This window comes from Erythrolamprus reginae, chromosome 4 (assembly GCF_031021105.1).
Source record: "Erythrolamprus reginae isolate rEryReg1 chromosome 4, rEryReg1.hap1, whole genome shotgun sequence".
NCBI lineage: Eukaryota > Metazoa > Chordata > Lepidosauria > Squamata > Dipsadidae > Erythrolamprus > Erythrolamprus reginae.
In genome coordinates, this window is record NC_091953.1 from 15542459 (window position 1) to 15556204 (window position 13746).

At 42.0% G+C, this 13746-nt stretch overlaps 1 protein-coding gene across 2 annotated transcripts in view; it reads left to right on the forward strand.

Moving 5' to 3' along the window:
- Positions 1-13746, forward strand: part of ARHGAP42 (Rho GTPase activating protein 42) — a 230329-nt gene that overhangs the window by 165298 nt on the left and 51285 nt on the right. For both annotated transcript variants that reach the window (XM_070749660.1, XM_070749659.1), the window contains exons 9-11: positions 5705-5805; positions 6818-6927; positions 11720-11798. In XM_070749660.1, the coding sequence (XP_070605761.1) occupies positions 5705-5805; positions 6818-6927; positions 11720-11798 (290 nt within the window). The remainder of the gene's footprint in view (positions 1-5704; positions 5806-6817; positions 6928-11719; positions 11799-13746) is intronic.

Genomic DNA, 13746 nt, shown 5'->3' on the forward strand with positions numbered 1-13746 from the left:
GGGCAGCGGCGTCCCTCCTGGGCTTGGCGGGCCGCCCAACCCTCCCCACCTCCTGCAAATGCGGCGGGCGGCGGGGGGAGAGCGAGGAGCCGGTTCCGGCGGGCGCGGGGCTTGGCTGGCTGGCGGGGGGAGCGCCGCTGGTGGTGCGGAAAGGCCGAGGGGGCCCTGGCGCCGCAGACCGGCTGAAAAGCCCCAACGGCCCGGTCCCGGTCCGTGGACCGGCAGTTGGGGACCTCTGTTTTACAGAATAAAGACTAGATGAGTATTCCAAGGTTTCTTCCAACTCGGTTAATCTGTTAAATCTGTTAAGATTTTGTAATAGCAGTTTATAAGCAAGCCCTTTGCAAATTTCAAGATGTCATCAAATGGCAGAAGTTTCTATTAGCTTCCCAAGAAGTTGACATCATTGTATAACATGATAAGAGCAAAACTATGGTTGTTCCTGGAACGTCTATCAGATATATCTATTTCCTTCCGTCAATATTGCATGACAACTTGAAAATGATTGCTAAATTGCTGACTCGAGGAGGAAGAGGTTCAGTTGCCTAAAAGCAGATCTCCGAGAACCAAGTAGCTTGAATTTATTATTGTCTCACTGAAACTTTTAAGTGACCAAAAAAATTGTTCTTTCCCTCCACAATGATTTTCCAAGGCTGCTTCAGAACAGCAACAGTTTGCACTGAGCTGTATTTTTTCCCCTTTAATTAACTGGTAATAATAAAGGGCAACCCCTCCATCCCAAAGGTCTCTGTTAAGCGGAAATTACCTTGGACGTTATTAAGAAGAGAGCAAGGACATAGGAAAATGCCAGGCACATGCGGTGCTCCATTAAACAGTGAAAGGCCAAGGTGACACGCTGTCGTAGCAGAGGAAATTATTTGCTCATTTGTTTAGGCTAAGGGATAAAGATGACACAAACATAATTTTGGTCTTGGATATACAGTAAAAAGCATCAATTGTTCTCTGATTATCTTGGTTTGGGCTATGCAGAGTAAATGAGAATGTGTGTTTGTCCTCCTATATGGCAGACTTGCTTAAACGTATTTATTTATTATCTTTGTGTGTTGATTTTGAGCCGGGTGATTAAAATAGACTGAGTTTTTCAATGTACAGTGGTACCTTGTGATACGAACCTCTCGTGATACGAACCCCTTGTGATACGAACCCGGGGTTCGGAATTTTTTTGCTTCTTCTTACGAACTTTTTTCGGCTTATGAACCCACTGCAGACATCTTCGTGACGTCAAAGCTCCGCCCATGGAATTCCCTATTGGGATTCCCCACCTCCTTTCCAGCCTCCAGATCAGCTGAAAACGCAGCCGCCGATTGCAAAAACGGTGCTCCGCTGGGTGACGCCACCCGGCTGTAACCTTCTGAAACAGCCGGGTGCTTCTTGGCGGCCTCCCGAACCCGAACCCGAGAAGCCCCCCGGCTGTTTTAAAAGGTGACAGCTGGCGGTGGCGCCCAGTGGAGCACCATTTTGCGATTTCCCCCCCCCTTTGCACGCATTAATCGCTTTTACATTGTTTCCAATGGGAAACAATGTTTCGTCTTACGAACTTTTCACCTTACGATACCTACTTCCAGAACCAATTAAGTTCGTAAGACGAGGTATTACTGTGTCTCAAAATACTCGGTGTTGATTTTAGGAAAACACCTAAAACATTGTAATTTAACATATCTCCCATGAAAAGCTTACTTCATGGGTGGGCATTTCCTTTTTCTTTTAGGTGCTCGTAGCTTTATACCTTTGTTTTTAAGTTTGTTCATTTATTTATTTATTTATTTATTTATTTAATTATTTGACTTCTATGCCACCCAATCCCATTTGGGACTCAAGGCAGTTTACAACAATAAATAAATACAATACAGTGTTTAAAAAGGGACACATGCTCCTGAGATGCTCTTTTTATACAGACATTAGGCAAAACATATTTTGCCACTAATTGCAAGGTATCTTGGCCACTCAGACACTACCCATCTCCAGTGGCTGCTTAAAGAGGAACAGGCCATAATTACAGCACAGGTGGCCAAATTCGGCGCAGCATCAGTGAGGATTCATCGCAAATGTGTGCCTTCCTCATAGCGAGATAGTACATCTTTTGTATATTTACAATGGGCCAATTTGGGTTGGTCAGCCAAAAGTCATGAATTCTGTAAGTCATTTGTCTCTAGATGTCCAAGAACCTCAACACCTAGCATGTCTTTGTTGACTTGGGTGACGACCAACTTTGGATGGTCAACGAATTGCTGTAAGTCAACGACTACATTTATCACCCAAGAATCTGCTACTAGCATCAAAGAGATACTTAAATGTCTAGATTCTAAGAATCTGAAACGGTTCTTGGATGTTCTGTTTTTTTATTATATTGATGGTCTTTGACTGTAATAAAGGTCTACTTATTTATTTAAAGACAATACAGTGTTTAAAAAGTCAAATAAGGATAGTAAAAACAGTTTAAAAAAACCCCATATGCTGACAATAAAGTATCTTGACAAACTGTCCAATCAAACATTTATTTATTTATTTATTTATTATTTATTTATTAATCAGATTTGTATGCCGCCCCTCTCCGTAGACTCGGGGCGGCTAACAATGTAAACAAATCTAATATTTAAGTTAATTTAAAAGACCCCAATTTAAGAAACCAATCATACATACAGTGGTACCTCGAGATACGAGTTTAATTCGTTCTGGACCTGGGCTCTTAAGTCGAGCAGCTCTTATCTCGAACGACTTTTCCCCATAGGAATTAATGTAAATAATTTTAATTGGTTCCAGCCCTCAAAAAACTCACAGTTAGTCTAAATTATGCAGAAAGACATGTTTTTAATGAAGAAATGTACATGTACATATAAATGAATAATGAAGTTTCTTTCACTTAACTTGTAAACTTTCTTAAACTTTTAAATTTACATATGTTCAACTTCTCTGCCACCCAATCCTGTAGGACAGAGGTCCCCAACCCTTTTTGCACCAGGGACCGGCTTTAAGCGATCAAGAGAGGAATGGGTGAATGAATGGACGGAGGGTGGGAAGGAAGGAAGGAAAGAGGGAAGGGACAGGAACAGAGGAAGGAAGCAAGGAAACTTATGAAAGGGGAGAGTAAGAGAGGAATGAGTGAAGGGAGGGAGGGAGGGAAGAAGGTGGGAAGGAGAAAGAAAAGAAGAAATAGAGGAAGGGAAGGTAAAAGAGAGAAAGAAAAAGAGCAAGAAAGAAAGAAAGAAAGAAAGGGGGAAGGGACAGGAACAGAGGAAGGAAGCAAGGAAACTTATGAAAGGGGAGAGTAAGAGAGGAATGAGTGAAAGGAGGGAGGGAGGGAAGAAGGTGGGAAGGAGAAAGAAAAGAAGAAATAGAGGAAGGGAAGGTAAAAGAGAAAGAAAAAGAGCAAGAAAGAAAGCTGCAAGCACCCCCCCCCCCGAGCCCCCCAGGCCGGCTGCAACCTTTTAAAACACGCGCGCCACTTCGCAGCTGTCTCCTGAAGCCGAATGCGGAAGTTAGCGTTTGGCTTCAGGAGACAGCTCCTTGGCGCTTGTATCTCGAATTTGGGCTTGTAAGTAGAACAAAAATATCTCTCCCCTCCCAGCTCTTATCTCGAGTTGCTCTTAAGTAGAGCAGCTCTTATGTCGGGGTTCCACTGTACTGACATACCATGCATAAATTCTATAAGCCTAGGGGGAAGGCAAAGTCTCAATTCCCCCATGTCTGACGACAGAGGTGGGTTTTAAGGAGCTTACGAAAGGCAAGGAGGGTGGGGGCAACTCTGATATCTGGAAGGAGTTGGTTCCAAAGGGTCGGGGCCGCCACAGAGAAGGCTCTCCCCCTGGGTCCCACCAAATGACATTGTTTAGTTGACGGGATCCGGAGAAGGCCAACTCTGTGAGACCTAACTGGTCGCTGGGATTCGTGCAGCAGAAGGCGGTCCCGGAGATAGTCATACATACTTATCAATCACTCACAGTTCGGCCGTGACTAGATGTAACATTCACGGGACAGAGTCACATGGGGTCCTTGGTTCTTTCTGAGCTTGGTGGTTTTCTTGCGGACGTTTCATTACCCAACTAAATAACATCATCAGTGCATCATCTACAGAGTTGTCTACAAGTGAGGTGGCCTTAAAAATGGGAATCAGGAAGTAGAAAGGAGAAGAGAAGGAGTGGAGGGAAGTAAGAAGGGGGAGAGAAGGAATAAGAAGGTAAAAGGAGGAGATGGAGATAGAGGGAGAGGAGTGTAAAGAAATGAAGAAAAACAGACTGATGAATAGTAGCATAAAATAGGTGCAAAATAGGATATTGATTTATGACTGATTGGATCAAAATGTACAATTATGTTCGTTACTGACATATTTTAAGGTATATGCATTGATGAATACAGTGATCCCCCGGTTATTGCGTCCCCAACCATTGCGAACAGGGTAATTTGCGATTTTTGAACCCGGAAGTCAAAACACCATCTACGCATGCGTGCCCTTTTTCTATGGGCACGCATGCGTAGATGGGGCCCGGCAGATCAGCTGCTGGGCGGCTTCCCTGGGTCTTCCCCCTCTTGCTGGCGGGAGGGCGAGCAGCGGGCATCAGCAAGGAGTTTCCCCACCGCCCACGCAAACTCCTCGCTGCCGCCCGCCCACGCCGTTCATTCTCGCTGCTTTCGAGCTGAGTCCTGAAGCGAATTCGCTCCCGGACTCAGCTCGAAAGCGCCGAGAGCCAGCGTGGACAAGCTGTTCGTTGGCGCTGGCTATCGGCGCTTTTGAGCTGAGTCCGGAAGCGAATTCGCTCCCGGACTCAGCTCGAAAGCGCCGAGAGCCAGCGTGGACAAGCCGTTCGTTGGCGCTGGCTATCGGCGCTTTTGAGCTGAGTCCGGAAGCGAATTCGCTCCCGGACTCAGCTCGAAAGCGCCGAGAGCCAGCGTGGACAAGCCGTTCGTTGGCGCTGGCTATCGGCGCTTTTGAGCTGAGTCCGGAAGCGAATTCGCTCTCGGACTCAGCTCGAAAGCGCCGAGAGCCAGCGTGGACAAGCCGTTCATTGGCGCTGGCTATCGGCGCTTTTGAGCTGAGTCCGGAAGCGAATTCGCTCCCGGACTCAGCTCGAAAGCGCCGAGAGCCAGCGCCCCCCGGACCCCCAACCCGGGTTTGGGGGGCTGCTAGGAAGCCCCCCATGCCGGCGGCAAACAGCCGCGCCGCCCCCAATCTTCGGCTCCTCGCTAGCGCTGTGGGAGTAAAAACACCATCTGCACATGCGCAGATGGTGTTTTTACTTCCACAGCGCTACTTCGCGAAAACCCGCTCGTTGCGGGGGGTCCTGGAACGGAACCCTCGCAACGAGCGGGGGATCACTGTACATGAAAAGAGTGAAGAAAAAAAATTAAAAAAATAACCCAAAAAAGAAAGAAAAAAGAAAAAAAATTGTAAAATTATATTTTAATAAAAAATATTATTTTACTGAAAGAGTAGTAGATCCTTGGAACAAACTTCCAGCAGACGTGGTAGATAAATCCACAGTAACTGAATTTAAACATGCCTGGGATAAACATATATCCATCCTAAGATAAAATACAGAAAATAGTATAAGGGCAGACTAGATGGACCATGGGGTCTTTTTCTGCCGTCAGACTTCTATGTTTCTATGTTTCTAAATATACTATTTCATTGTAGTATGAACTTAGCATAAAAAGGTCTCCTCGTTATGAATTTTTTCTTCTTTTTTAGGACCATTAGGATTTGCTTGGATAAAACATTACTGTACATATGAGAAAGGGACCAAAGCATTCACCATGAGTATTTCTGAAGCCAAATCTGGAGGCAAAGTTGTGAGTATCATTATTATTATTGTTATTTATTAGACTTGTATGCCACTCTTCTCTGAAAGATTCAGGCCATCATCCAGAAGGCTGAATGACTTTTTAGTCATCTGCTTACCACGTTTACCAAAGATGATGTTTCTTTAAGCAAATTGTATTTAATGTATTATTAGGAAGATGGGGGAGTGAATTATACTTTTGGAATAGATCTGTCTTCGGAGGGAGTGATTAATTTTTGACCTTGAATTAAACTTCACATTCATTTGCAAATATGTTATGAACTGCAGTGGTTAGAATGCAGTACTGTAAATTACTTCTTCTTTTTTTGTTAATTAATAAACTTTATTTTGTAAATTACTTCTGCTGCCTGCCAGCTGCCTGCAATTTGGTAACATATTGCCCCCAACAATTTGGGTCCTCGTTTTGTCCACCTCTGAAGGATGGAAGGATGAGTCAACCTTGACCCTGATGAGATTCAAACTGCCAAATTGCAGGCAGCTGGCAAGCAGCAGAAATAGCCTGCAATACTGCACTCTAACCACTGTACCACCAGGGCTCATTTATTAGTTAGACTAAGAAAAAGTTTCTTAATTCTAATGTCTTCAGAGTCTGTTGCAAAAGAGATATTCTCCGTTCTCTTAAAGAGAAAGGATGAATGCCTGCCTCATTCAAAATACTTCCTTAAATAATAATGTGAGCACTACTTAAAAGCAAAGTTAAATATACATGTCTATGCAAATGTAATAAATGTAGAAGGGAAATTTAGATCTGGTAGGTCTTACGTATTTTAAGTCTGTACTTTGTTTGTCTCATGGCTAGTAAGATACTTTTGGGTTAATATTAAGCAGGTGCTAGAGATATATCTCCTGCTGCTGTTTTCTCGGCAAAGTTAATTAACCAAAGCTCCCGTGATTGATAATTTACAGTCCTTTTATCTTAGTTGGCAATTGATTTGGTTGCATAACGAATTGTTCTTCATTCTAACTTTTAAGTGTTCTGATTATTTTTTCTCTTTTTATAGAATGGCCTTGTTCAGAATTCACCAGAATTGTTCAAGCTGAAGTCCTGCATCCGGAGAAAAACAGATTCAATTGACAAGCGCTTCTGCTTTGATATCGAAGTTGCCGAAAGGTTTGAAATTTTAGAAAGGGTGATTTTTTAAATTCTCTTAAAGAAAAAAAAAATGCACCAGGGCATTTTGTGAGCCATCTGCATACCACTTAACCCTGCAATCTCCCCCCCCTTGCCTGTTCTGTTTAGCATGGCAGCCGGCCAGTAATTAACCCCAAATGAAAACGCAAACACACAGAGGTTTCAAACAGAATAAGAGTCTTTTTATGAGAAGTTTGTTAAACTTCACAAACCCAAATCAAAGTACAGTGTTCCCTCGATTTTCGCAGGTTTGAACTTTGCGAAAAGTCTATACCACGGTTTTTCAAAAATATTAATTAAAAAATAATTTTGCGGTTTTTTCCCCTATACCACGGTTTTTCTGGCCCGATGACGTTATACGTCATCGCCAAACTTTCGTCCGCCTTTAATAAATATTTTTTTTAATAAACTTTAATAAATAAACAGGGTGAGTAATAATCTAAATGGCTGCTAAGGGAATGGGAAATTGCAATTTAGGGGTTTAAAGTGCTAAGGGAAGGCTTGTGATACTGTTCATAGCCAAAATAGTGTATTTACTTCCGCATCTCTACTTCGCGGAAATTCAACTTTCGCAGGCAGTCTCGGAACGCATCCCCCGCAAAAATCGAGGGAACACTGTACCACGGTTTTTCAAAAATATTAATTAAAAAATACTTTGTGGTTCCCCCCCTATACCACGGTTTTTCCCGCCCAATGATGTCATGTGTCATTGCCAAATTTTCATCCGCCTTTAATACTTTTTAAAAAAAATAAACTTTAATAATTAAACATGGTGAGTAATAATCTAAATGGTTGCTCAGGGAATGGGAAATGGTAATTTACAGGTTTAAAGTGTTAACGGAAGGCTTGTGACACTGTTCAGAGCTAAAAATAGTGTATTTACTTCCGCATCTCTACTTCGCGGAAATTCGACTTTTGCGGGCGGCCTCGGAACGCATCTCCCGCGAAAAGTGAGGAAACACTGTAATGTCTTTTCTCCTGCCAAAATCCTGATGTGAAGCCACCTTGATAAGATAACATCACACACTCTTCCTTCTCAGCCAAAAGTCTACTCACTCAATATTCAGCTTTGTCAGGCAAAAACACACTTCACAGGCTTTTCTTCTTTGGAGGCACAAATGCTGACTTCTTGCAAACTCCTCCCCTTATATACTCTTGGGGAGTGCTGACTATGCACAGATGAGCTCACTTCCTCTTTCTGAGCTTTCTTAACTGCTCCTGCCGCCCCCACATCCTTCTCACCCGAGCATTCAGTATCAGGTCCCTTATCTCCTCATTCCTGGACCCTGGCAAAACCCCAGTTGTGGGCTGCAACTCCACAGTTCGGGGATCTATAGCCTCTGCAGGCTCCTCATACCCAGACTCTCCCTCTTCCTCTTGCTCGCTGTCTAACTCCTCCGGCAGCCCCACAGGCCGGCCGTGGCCAAATGGCTCCGACTCTTTAGGCTCAAAGTCTGTGGCCAGAGGGCCTGGCTGCGAGCCAACCACAACATTGCCCAAACCTCTCTAGACCAGAGGTATCAAACTGGCGGCCTGCAGGCCAGATGTGTCATGCGCAGGCCACGCCCACCCCAGCTCCGTGAATGGGAAAAAGTCATGTGACACGGCAAGTTTGACACCCGGGCTCTAGATTACTTAAAATGTGATAGGCACCTGTTTGTAACGGTAACAGTTTTCTACTTCTTAGAAATAAAAACAGGTGTGTTAAGTCCTCCAGAATCATTTTACCGGTAAAGCATCTGCCATTAGATCAATGACTTTCAAATCTTTTCATGTTAGTTTTTGTTTAAGCTCTAGTTCTCTCAGCAGATTTGATATCCTAGAGCAGTGGTCCCCAAATTTTCAGGATTTGTGGATCGGTGGGGGAAAAGGGAGAGGAAATGGTTGTGTGTGAGCGACAGGTGGCACATGCTTTTGTGCACAGCTGTATTTGCATGGGGGCGGATACTCGTGTGCATGTGAAACTCCATTTGTGTGAAAGGTGTGTGTGACTGCCCCTTTCGTGGCCCAGTTCTAAATGGCCATTACCCAGTAGCCCGAGGATTGGGGACCCCTATTCTAGTAGACCCTATTGTTTTCCATTATGGAACATATCTTCTGCAATGTTATACATTTAATCCCATTTCAAAGTCATTGGTGCTGTTGGATATCCATATCCAAGATGTTTCCCTACAATGTTGATGTTACAGCCTCCATTGATATTGGTTGCCCCTACATTGGCTGGCATTACCATCATCTCTGTGCTTTATCTAATCTTTCACTCAATAGTTAACTTCAGGCTGTGGCCTCCTCTTAAAGTACGGACTGAGTTCAGAGCGCTTTAATCAGGATTGTGAATACTTTATTCTTGGTGGTCTCTGTAAACGGTCCTTGAGATTTGCGTCAAATAAATCCTATTTCAGAAAATCAAATCTTTCTGGATAATCTACATAGCCAGCTATGCAGTTCCGGTATTGCTTCTTTCTTTGTTTTCTTACTTTCATATTCATTTTGCAGTTCTCCCCCAGCAAATTTTTCTAATGAATTTCTCCTTTGGGTTTATAAATTATACGAGGGTCGCCCAGAAAGTAATGCACCACATTTTTTTCCTTCAACAATTATTTATTGAACACAATGAAACTTACACACAAGAAAGAATGATGTTTCTTCCACACTCCCTATTTTTCTACATAATCTCCGTCCCGTTCTATGGCCCTCTTCCAGCGAGACACAAGAGTGTGCATGCCCTGTCGGTACCACTCCTTGTTCTGGTCACAAAGCCATTTCTGCACTGTGCAAATCACCTCTTCGTCATCCTCAAAATGTCTTCTGTGACAATCCGTACTTGTCAACTGCAGATTCTCCATAAACTGTACACAAACGTTTGTGAATGTTCCCAACAGTTTCTTTCTCTGCAGTGAGAAATTCAATGACGACACACTGCTTGTAACGTACATCACTTACAGACACCATTTCGAAACACTGCTGCAGCTACGCTCTCTGTCTGAAGAAACGTAAAATTTACACACACACTCATGACAATTCAAATAATGTACTGTATTTTCCCCGAGTATAAGACGCAACTGAATATAAGACTCACCTTAGTTTTTGGGGAGGAAAATAGGGGGAAAGAATCTGCTTACCAGATATTCCTCCGGCTAGCATCCTTAGTCTGGTCAGTTTAGCACATTATTTTATTCACTGGTTAGGACTTTAAAAAAAACCTTATTTGGAGAGAATAACAATGAAAGAGCTTGCAAGCCAGTGAGAGCATTGTTAGCACCTGGTTAGGGCTGGAAAGAAACTTACTTGGAGCAAGTTAGAGTAATGAAAAGAACTCTGCAAAGACTTAAAGCTTGGAAAACATTCTTTGCAGATAGTAACAATGAAAGAACCTGCAAGATAAGAGCTGGGAAGATCGTTAGCACCTAGTTAGGGCTGGGGGGAAAGCTTTGAAAAAAAGCTGCATTCACGATATAAGATGCACTTGAATTTTCAGCCTCTTTTAGGGAGGAGAAAGGTGCTTCTTATACTCCGAAAAAATACAGTACAGTATATCTAAATTTGTACCATTACTGTAAGCTGAGAAAAAAAATGTGATGCATTACTTTCTGGGCGATCCTCCTACAGTGCTGTTATTTTTTTTGAATGCACCACCTGTTATCATTTTGGAAGATTACAGAATTATAGAAACATAGAAACATAGAAGTCTGACGGCATGTTTAAATTCAGTTACTGTGGATTTATCTACCACGTCTGCTGGATGTTTGTTCCAAGGATCTACTACTCTTTCAGTAAAATAATATTTTCTCATGTTGGTTTTGATCTTTCCCCCAACTAACTTCAGATTGTGTCCCCTTGTTCTTGTGTTCACTTTCCTATTAAAAATACTTCCCTGCTGGACCTTATTTAACCCTTTAATATATTTAAATGTTTCGATCATGTCCCCCCTTTTCCTTCTGTCCTCCAGACTATACAGATTGAGTTCCTTAAGTCTTTCCTGATATGTTTTATGTTTAAGACCTTCCACCATTCTTGTAGCCCGTCTTTGGACCCGTTCAATTTTGTCAATATCTTTTTGTAGGTGAGGTCTCCAGAACTGAACACAGTATTCCAAATGTGGTCTCACCAGCATTCTACATAGCGGGATCATAATCTCCCGCTATATAGAATTATTCATGTGAATGTATTTTATTGTGTGTGTGTATCAATTGGTGTCTGCATGTATACATGTGTGTGTTCCGACATCAGTAAGTCTGGAATATTAAGCATCTATAAATCCTTCAATAATATATAAGTTTTTTTTAGCAATTACCACTTAACACAAAAACAAACCTATCTCACTAATTTAAAATCAATGGTAAAAATAAACTGTCCTGAACTGAATAAGATCTTATTTTATTTCTTTCATATTGTTTCTAATAAAATAATAACAATACAATTTGAATTTGTTTTCCTTGAAAAAATCTTTGACCTTGCTTTTCACTATTTAAGAACTCTTAATCTTCGTATTATTTTCTGCTGTATTGCTATCTTGTTAACTTTGTTTAGCTTGTGGCCCTAGAAAATTTCCACCTGGGAAACTTGCAATAAGCAAGAAGGTTTTTAATTAAGAACAAAAACAGTTAACTCGACAAGAACTTATTTCAAATATTATCAGATAAATTGTAATATCTAACATCTTTTCATCTTCTCTGTTTTGCACTTGTATTTAGTATAGCTTTCAGATTCATAGGAACAAAAGTGAATAACCAAGTTTCTAATTTGTATATGGTGTTCTTTTTTTAAACAGACATGGGATCATCACCCTGCAAGCTTTTTCTGAATCCAATAGAAAACTTTGGCTAGAAGCTATGGATGGAAAGGAACCTGTAAGAAAAACATTTGTTTCTCTGTATGTGCACGTGGATGTGATTTTTGAAAGTAACAAAGCATAAAATTGTTGTACATACCATTTAAAAATATCAGTTCAACATTGTTGTTTTAAAATATAGTGGTACCTCTACTTAAAAACTTAATTCGTTCCGTGACCAGGTTCTTAAGTAGAAAAGTTTGTAAGAAAAAGCAATTTTTCCCATAGGAATCAATGTAAAAGCTTCTAGAGAGGCCCCATGGAGGCTTCTCCCTGCCTTTTCCGGCCCTGTTTCCTCTCAAGAGAGTCCTAGAGAGGCCCCACGGAGGCTTCTCCCTGCCTTTTCCGGCCCTGTTTCCTCTCAAGAGAGTCCTAGAGAGGCCCCACGGAGGCTTCTCCCTGCCTTTTCCGGCCCTGTTTCCTCTCAAGAGAGTCCTAGAGAGGCCCCACGGAGGCTTCTCCCTGCCTTTTCTGGCCCTGTTTCCTCCCAGGAGAGTCCTAGAGAGGCTCCACGGAGGTTTCTCCCTGCCTTTTCTGGCCCTGTTTCCTCTCAAGAGAGTCCTAGAGAGGCTCCACGGAGGTTTCTCCCTGCCTTTTCTAGTTACAGTTTTGAAGGCTCGGGTTTGTAAGTGGAAAATGGTTCTTGAGAAGAGGCAAAAAAATCTTGAACACCCGGTATCTAGAAAAGTTAATATACAGAGGCGTTCTTAAGTAGAGGTACCACTGTAAAAAGGTATTTTTATTAATTTATTTATTTGTGCAGACTTGATTTACCACAAATTATCAAACTCAGTGATTTATTTTAAAAATAAAGCTAATATCAGGACACTAAAATGAATTAAAATGATAAATAGCTGAAGTGAGAACTGAAGAAGCTTCTTGGATGAAAAGTGAAATATTTTCAAAGAAACACCCCCCCCCCCCCCCAAGAAAGTCCAGTTGCCTTTTGGAAAAAGCACCTTTGAGACAATTGGCATAGAGATCTTGGAGTAATATGCAACCCTAAAGTGGTTAGTGGCTTGTGAATGGTCCCACCACCTCATTAACTCTTTAACATTTAAATTTATAACTTCTAATTTTATTTTGTTTTTAATTTTGTTTTTAACTCTTTTTTAATTATGTATTGCTGCATATTTTTTGATTTATAAACCACCCAGAGTCATTTGGGTGAGATAGGTGGCATAAAAATGTGATAGTAGATTGTTAGACAGACAGAAAGACAAATATTATCTAGGCTGTTGTAGACGATGCATCTGTAGGTTGGTGAGAGTTGCATCCCAACAATAATTGGTTAATAATAAAAAATAATAATAACAACAACAGAGTTGGAAGGGACCATGGAGGTCTTCTAATCCAACCCCCTGCTTAGGCAGGAAACCGTACACTACGTCAGACAGATGGTTATCCAACATCTGCTTAAAATCTTCCAGGGTTGGGGCATTCACAACTTCTGGAGGCAAGCTGTTCCACTGATTAATTGTTCTGAGTGTCAGGAAATTTCTCTAGTTAGGTTAGGTTAGATTAGATTTATAGGGCCACTCATCAATGCACCTCTGGGCAGCCAACAGGAATTAAAATATTTATATAAATGCCGTTCCAAACCAACTAGCATAAACAGATTCCCTAAAACAACATTAATTCATAACATGGGCTCAATTACTCTTCTAGTCCCCATGCCTAGGAAAACAGCCAGGTCTGTAAAGCTTTCTAAAAGATGAGCAGAGTTAGGCCAGCTAAACCTTGAGTGGTTTGCTGTTCCAAAGGGTAGCTTCAGCTGCAGAAAAATGATGATTCCTAGGTCCCTCCAATAATGGCTAGGAATTATGAGGATCAGGTAGGGTGGTGGAATGTAATCCAACGTTGCAGGAGGGAGGGGCTCTTTCCCAGAGAGCAAAGACACAATATAGCTTGGAATCTTTGGTATACAGAAAGAGAATGAGGGCGAGTCCTCCATAGCAGTTCACAAC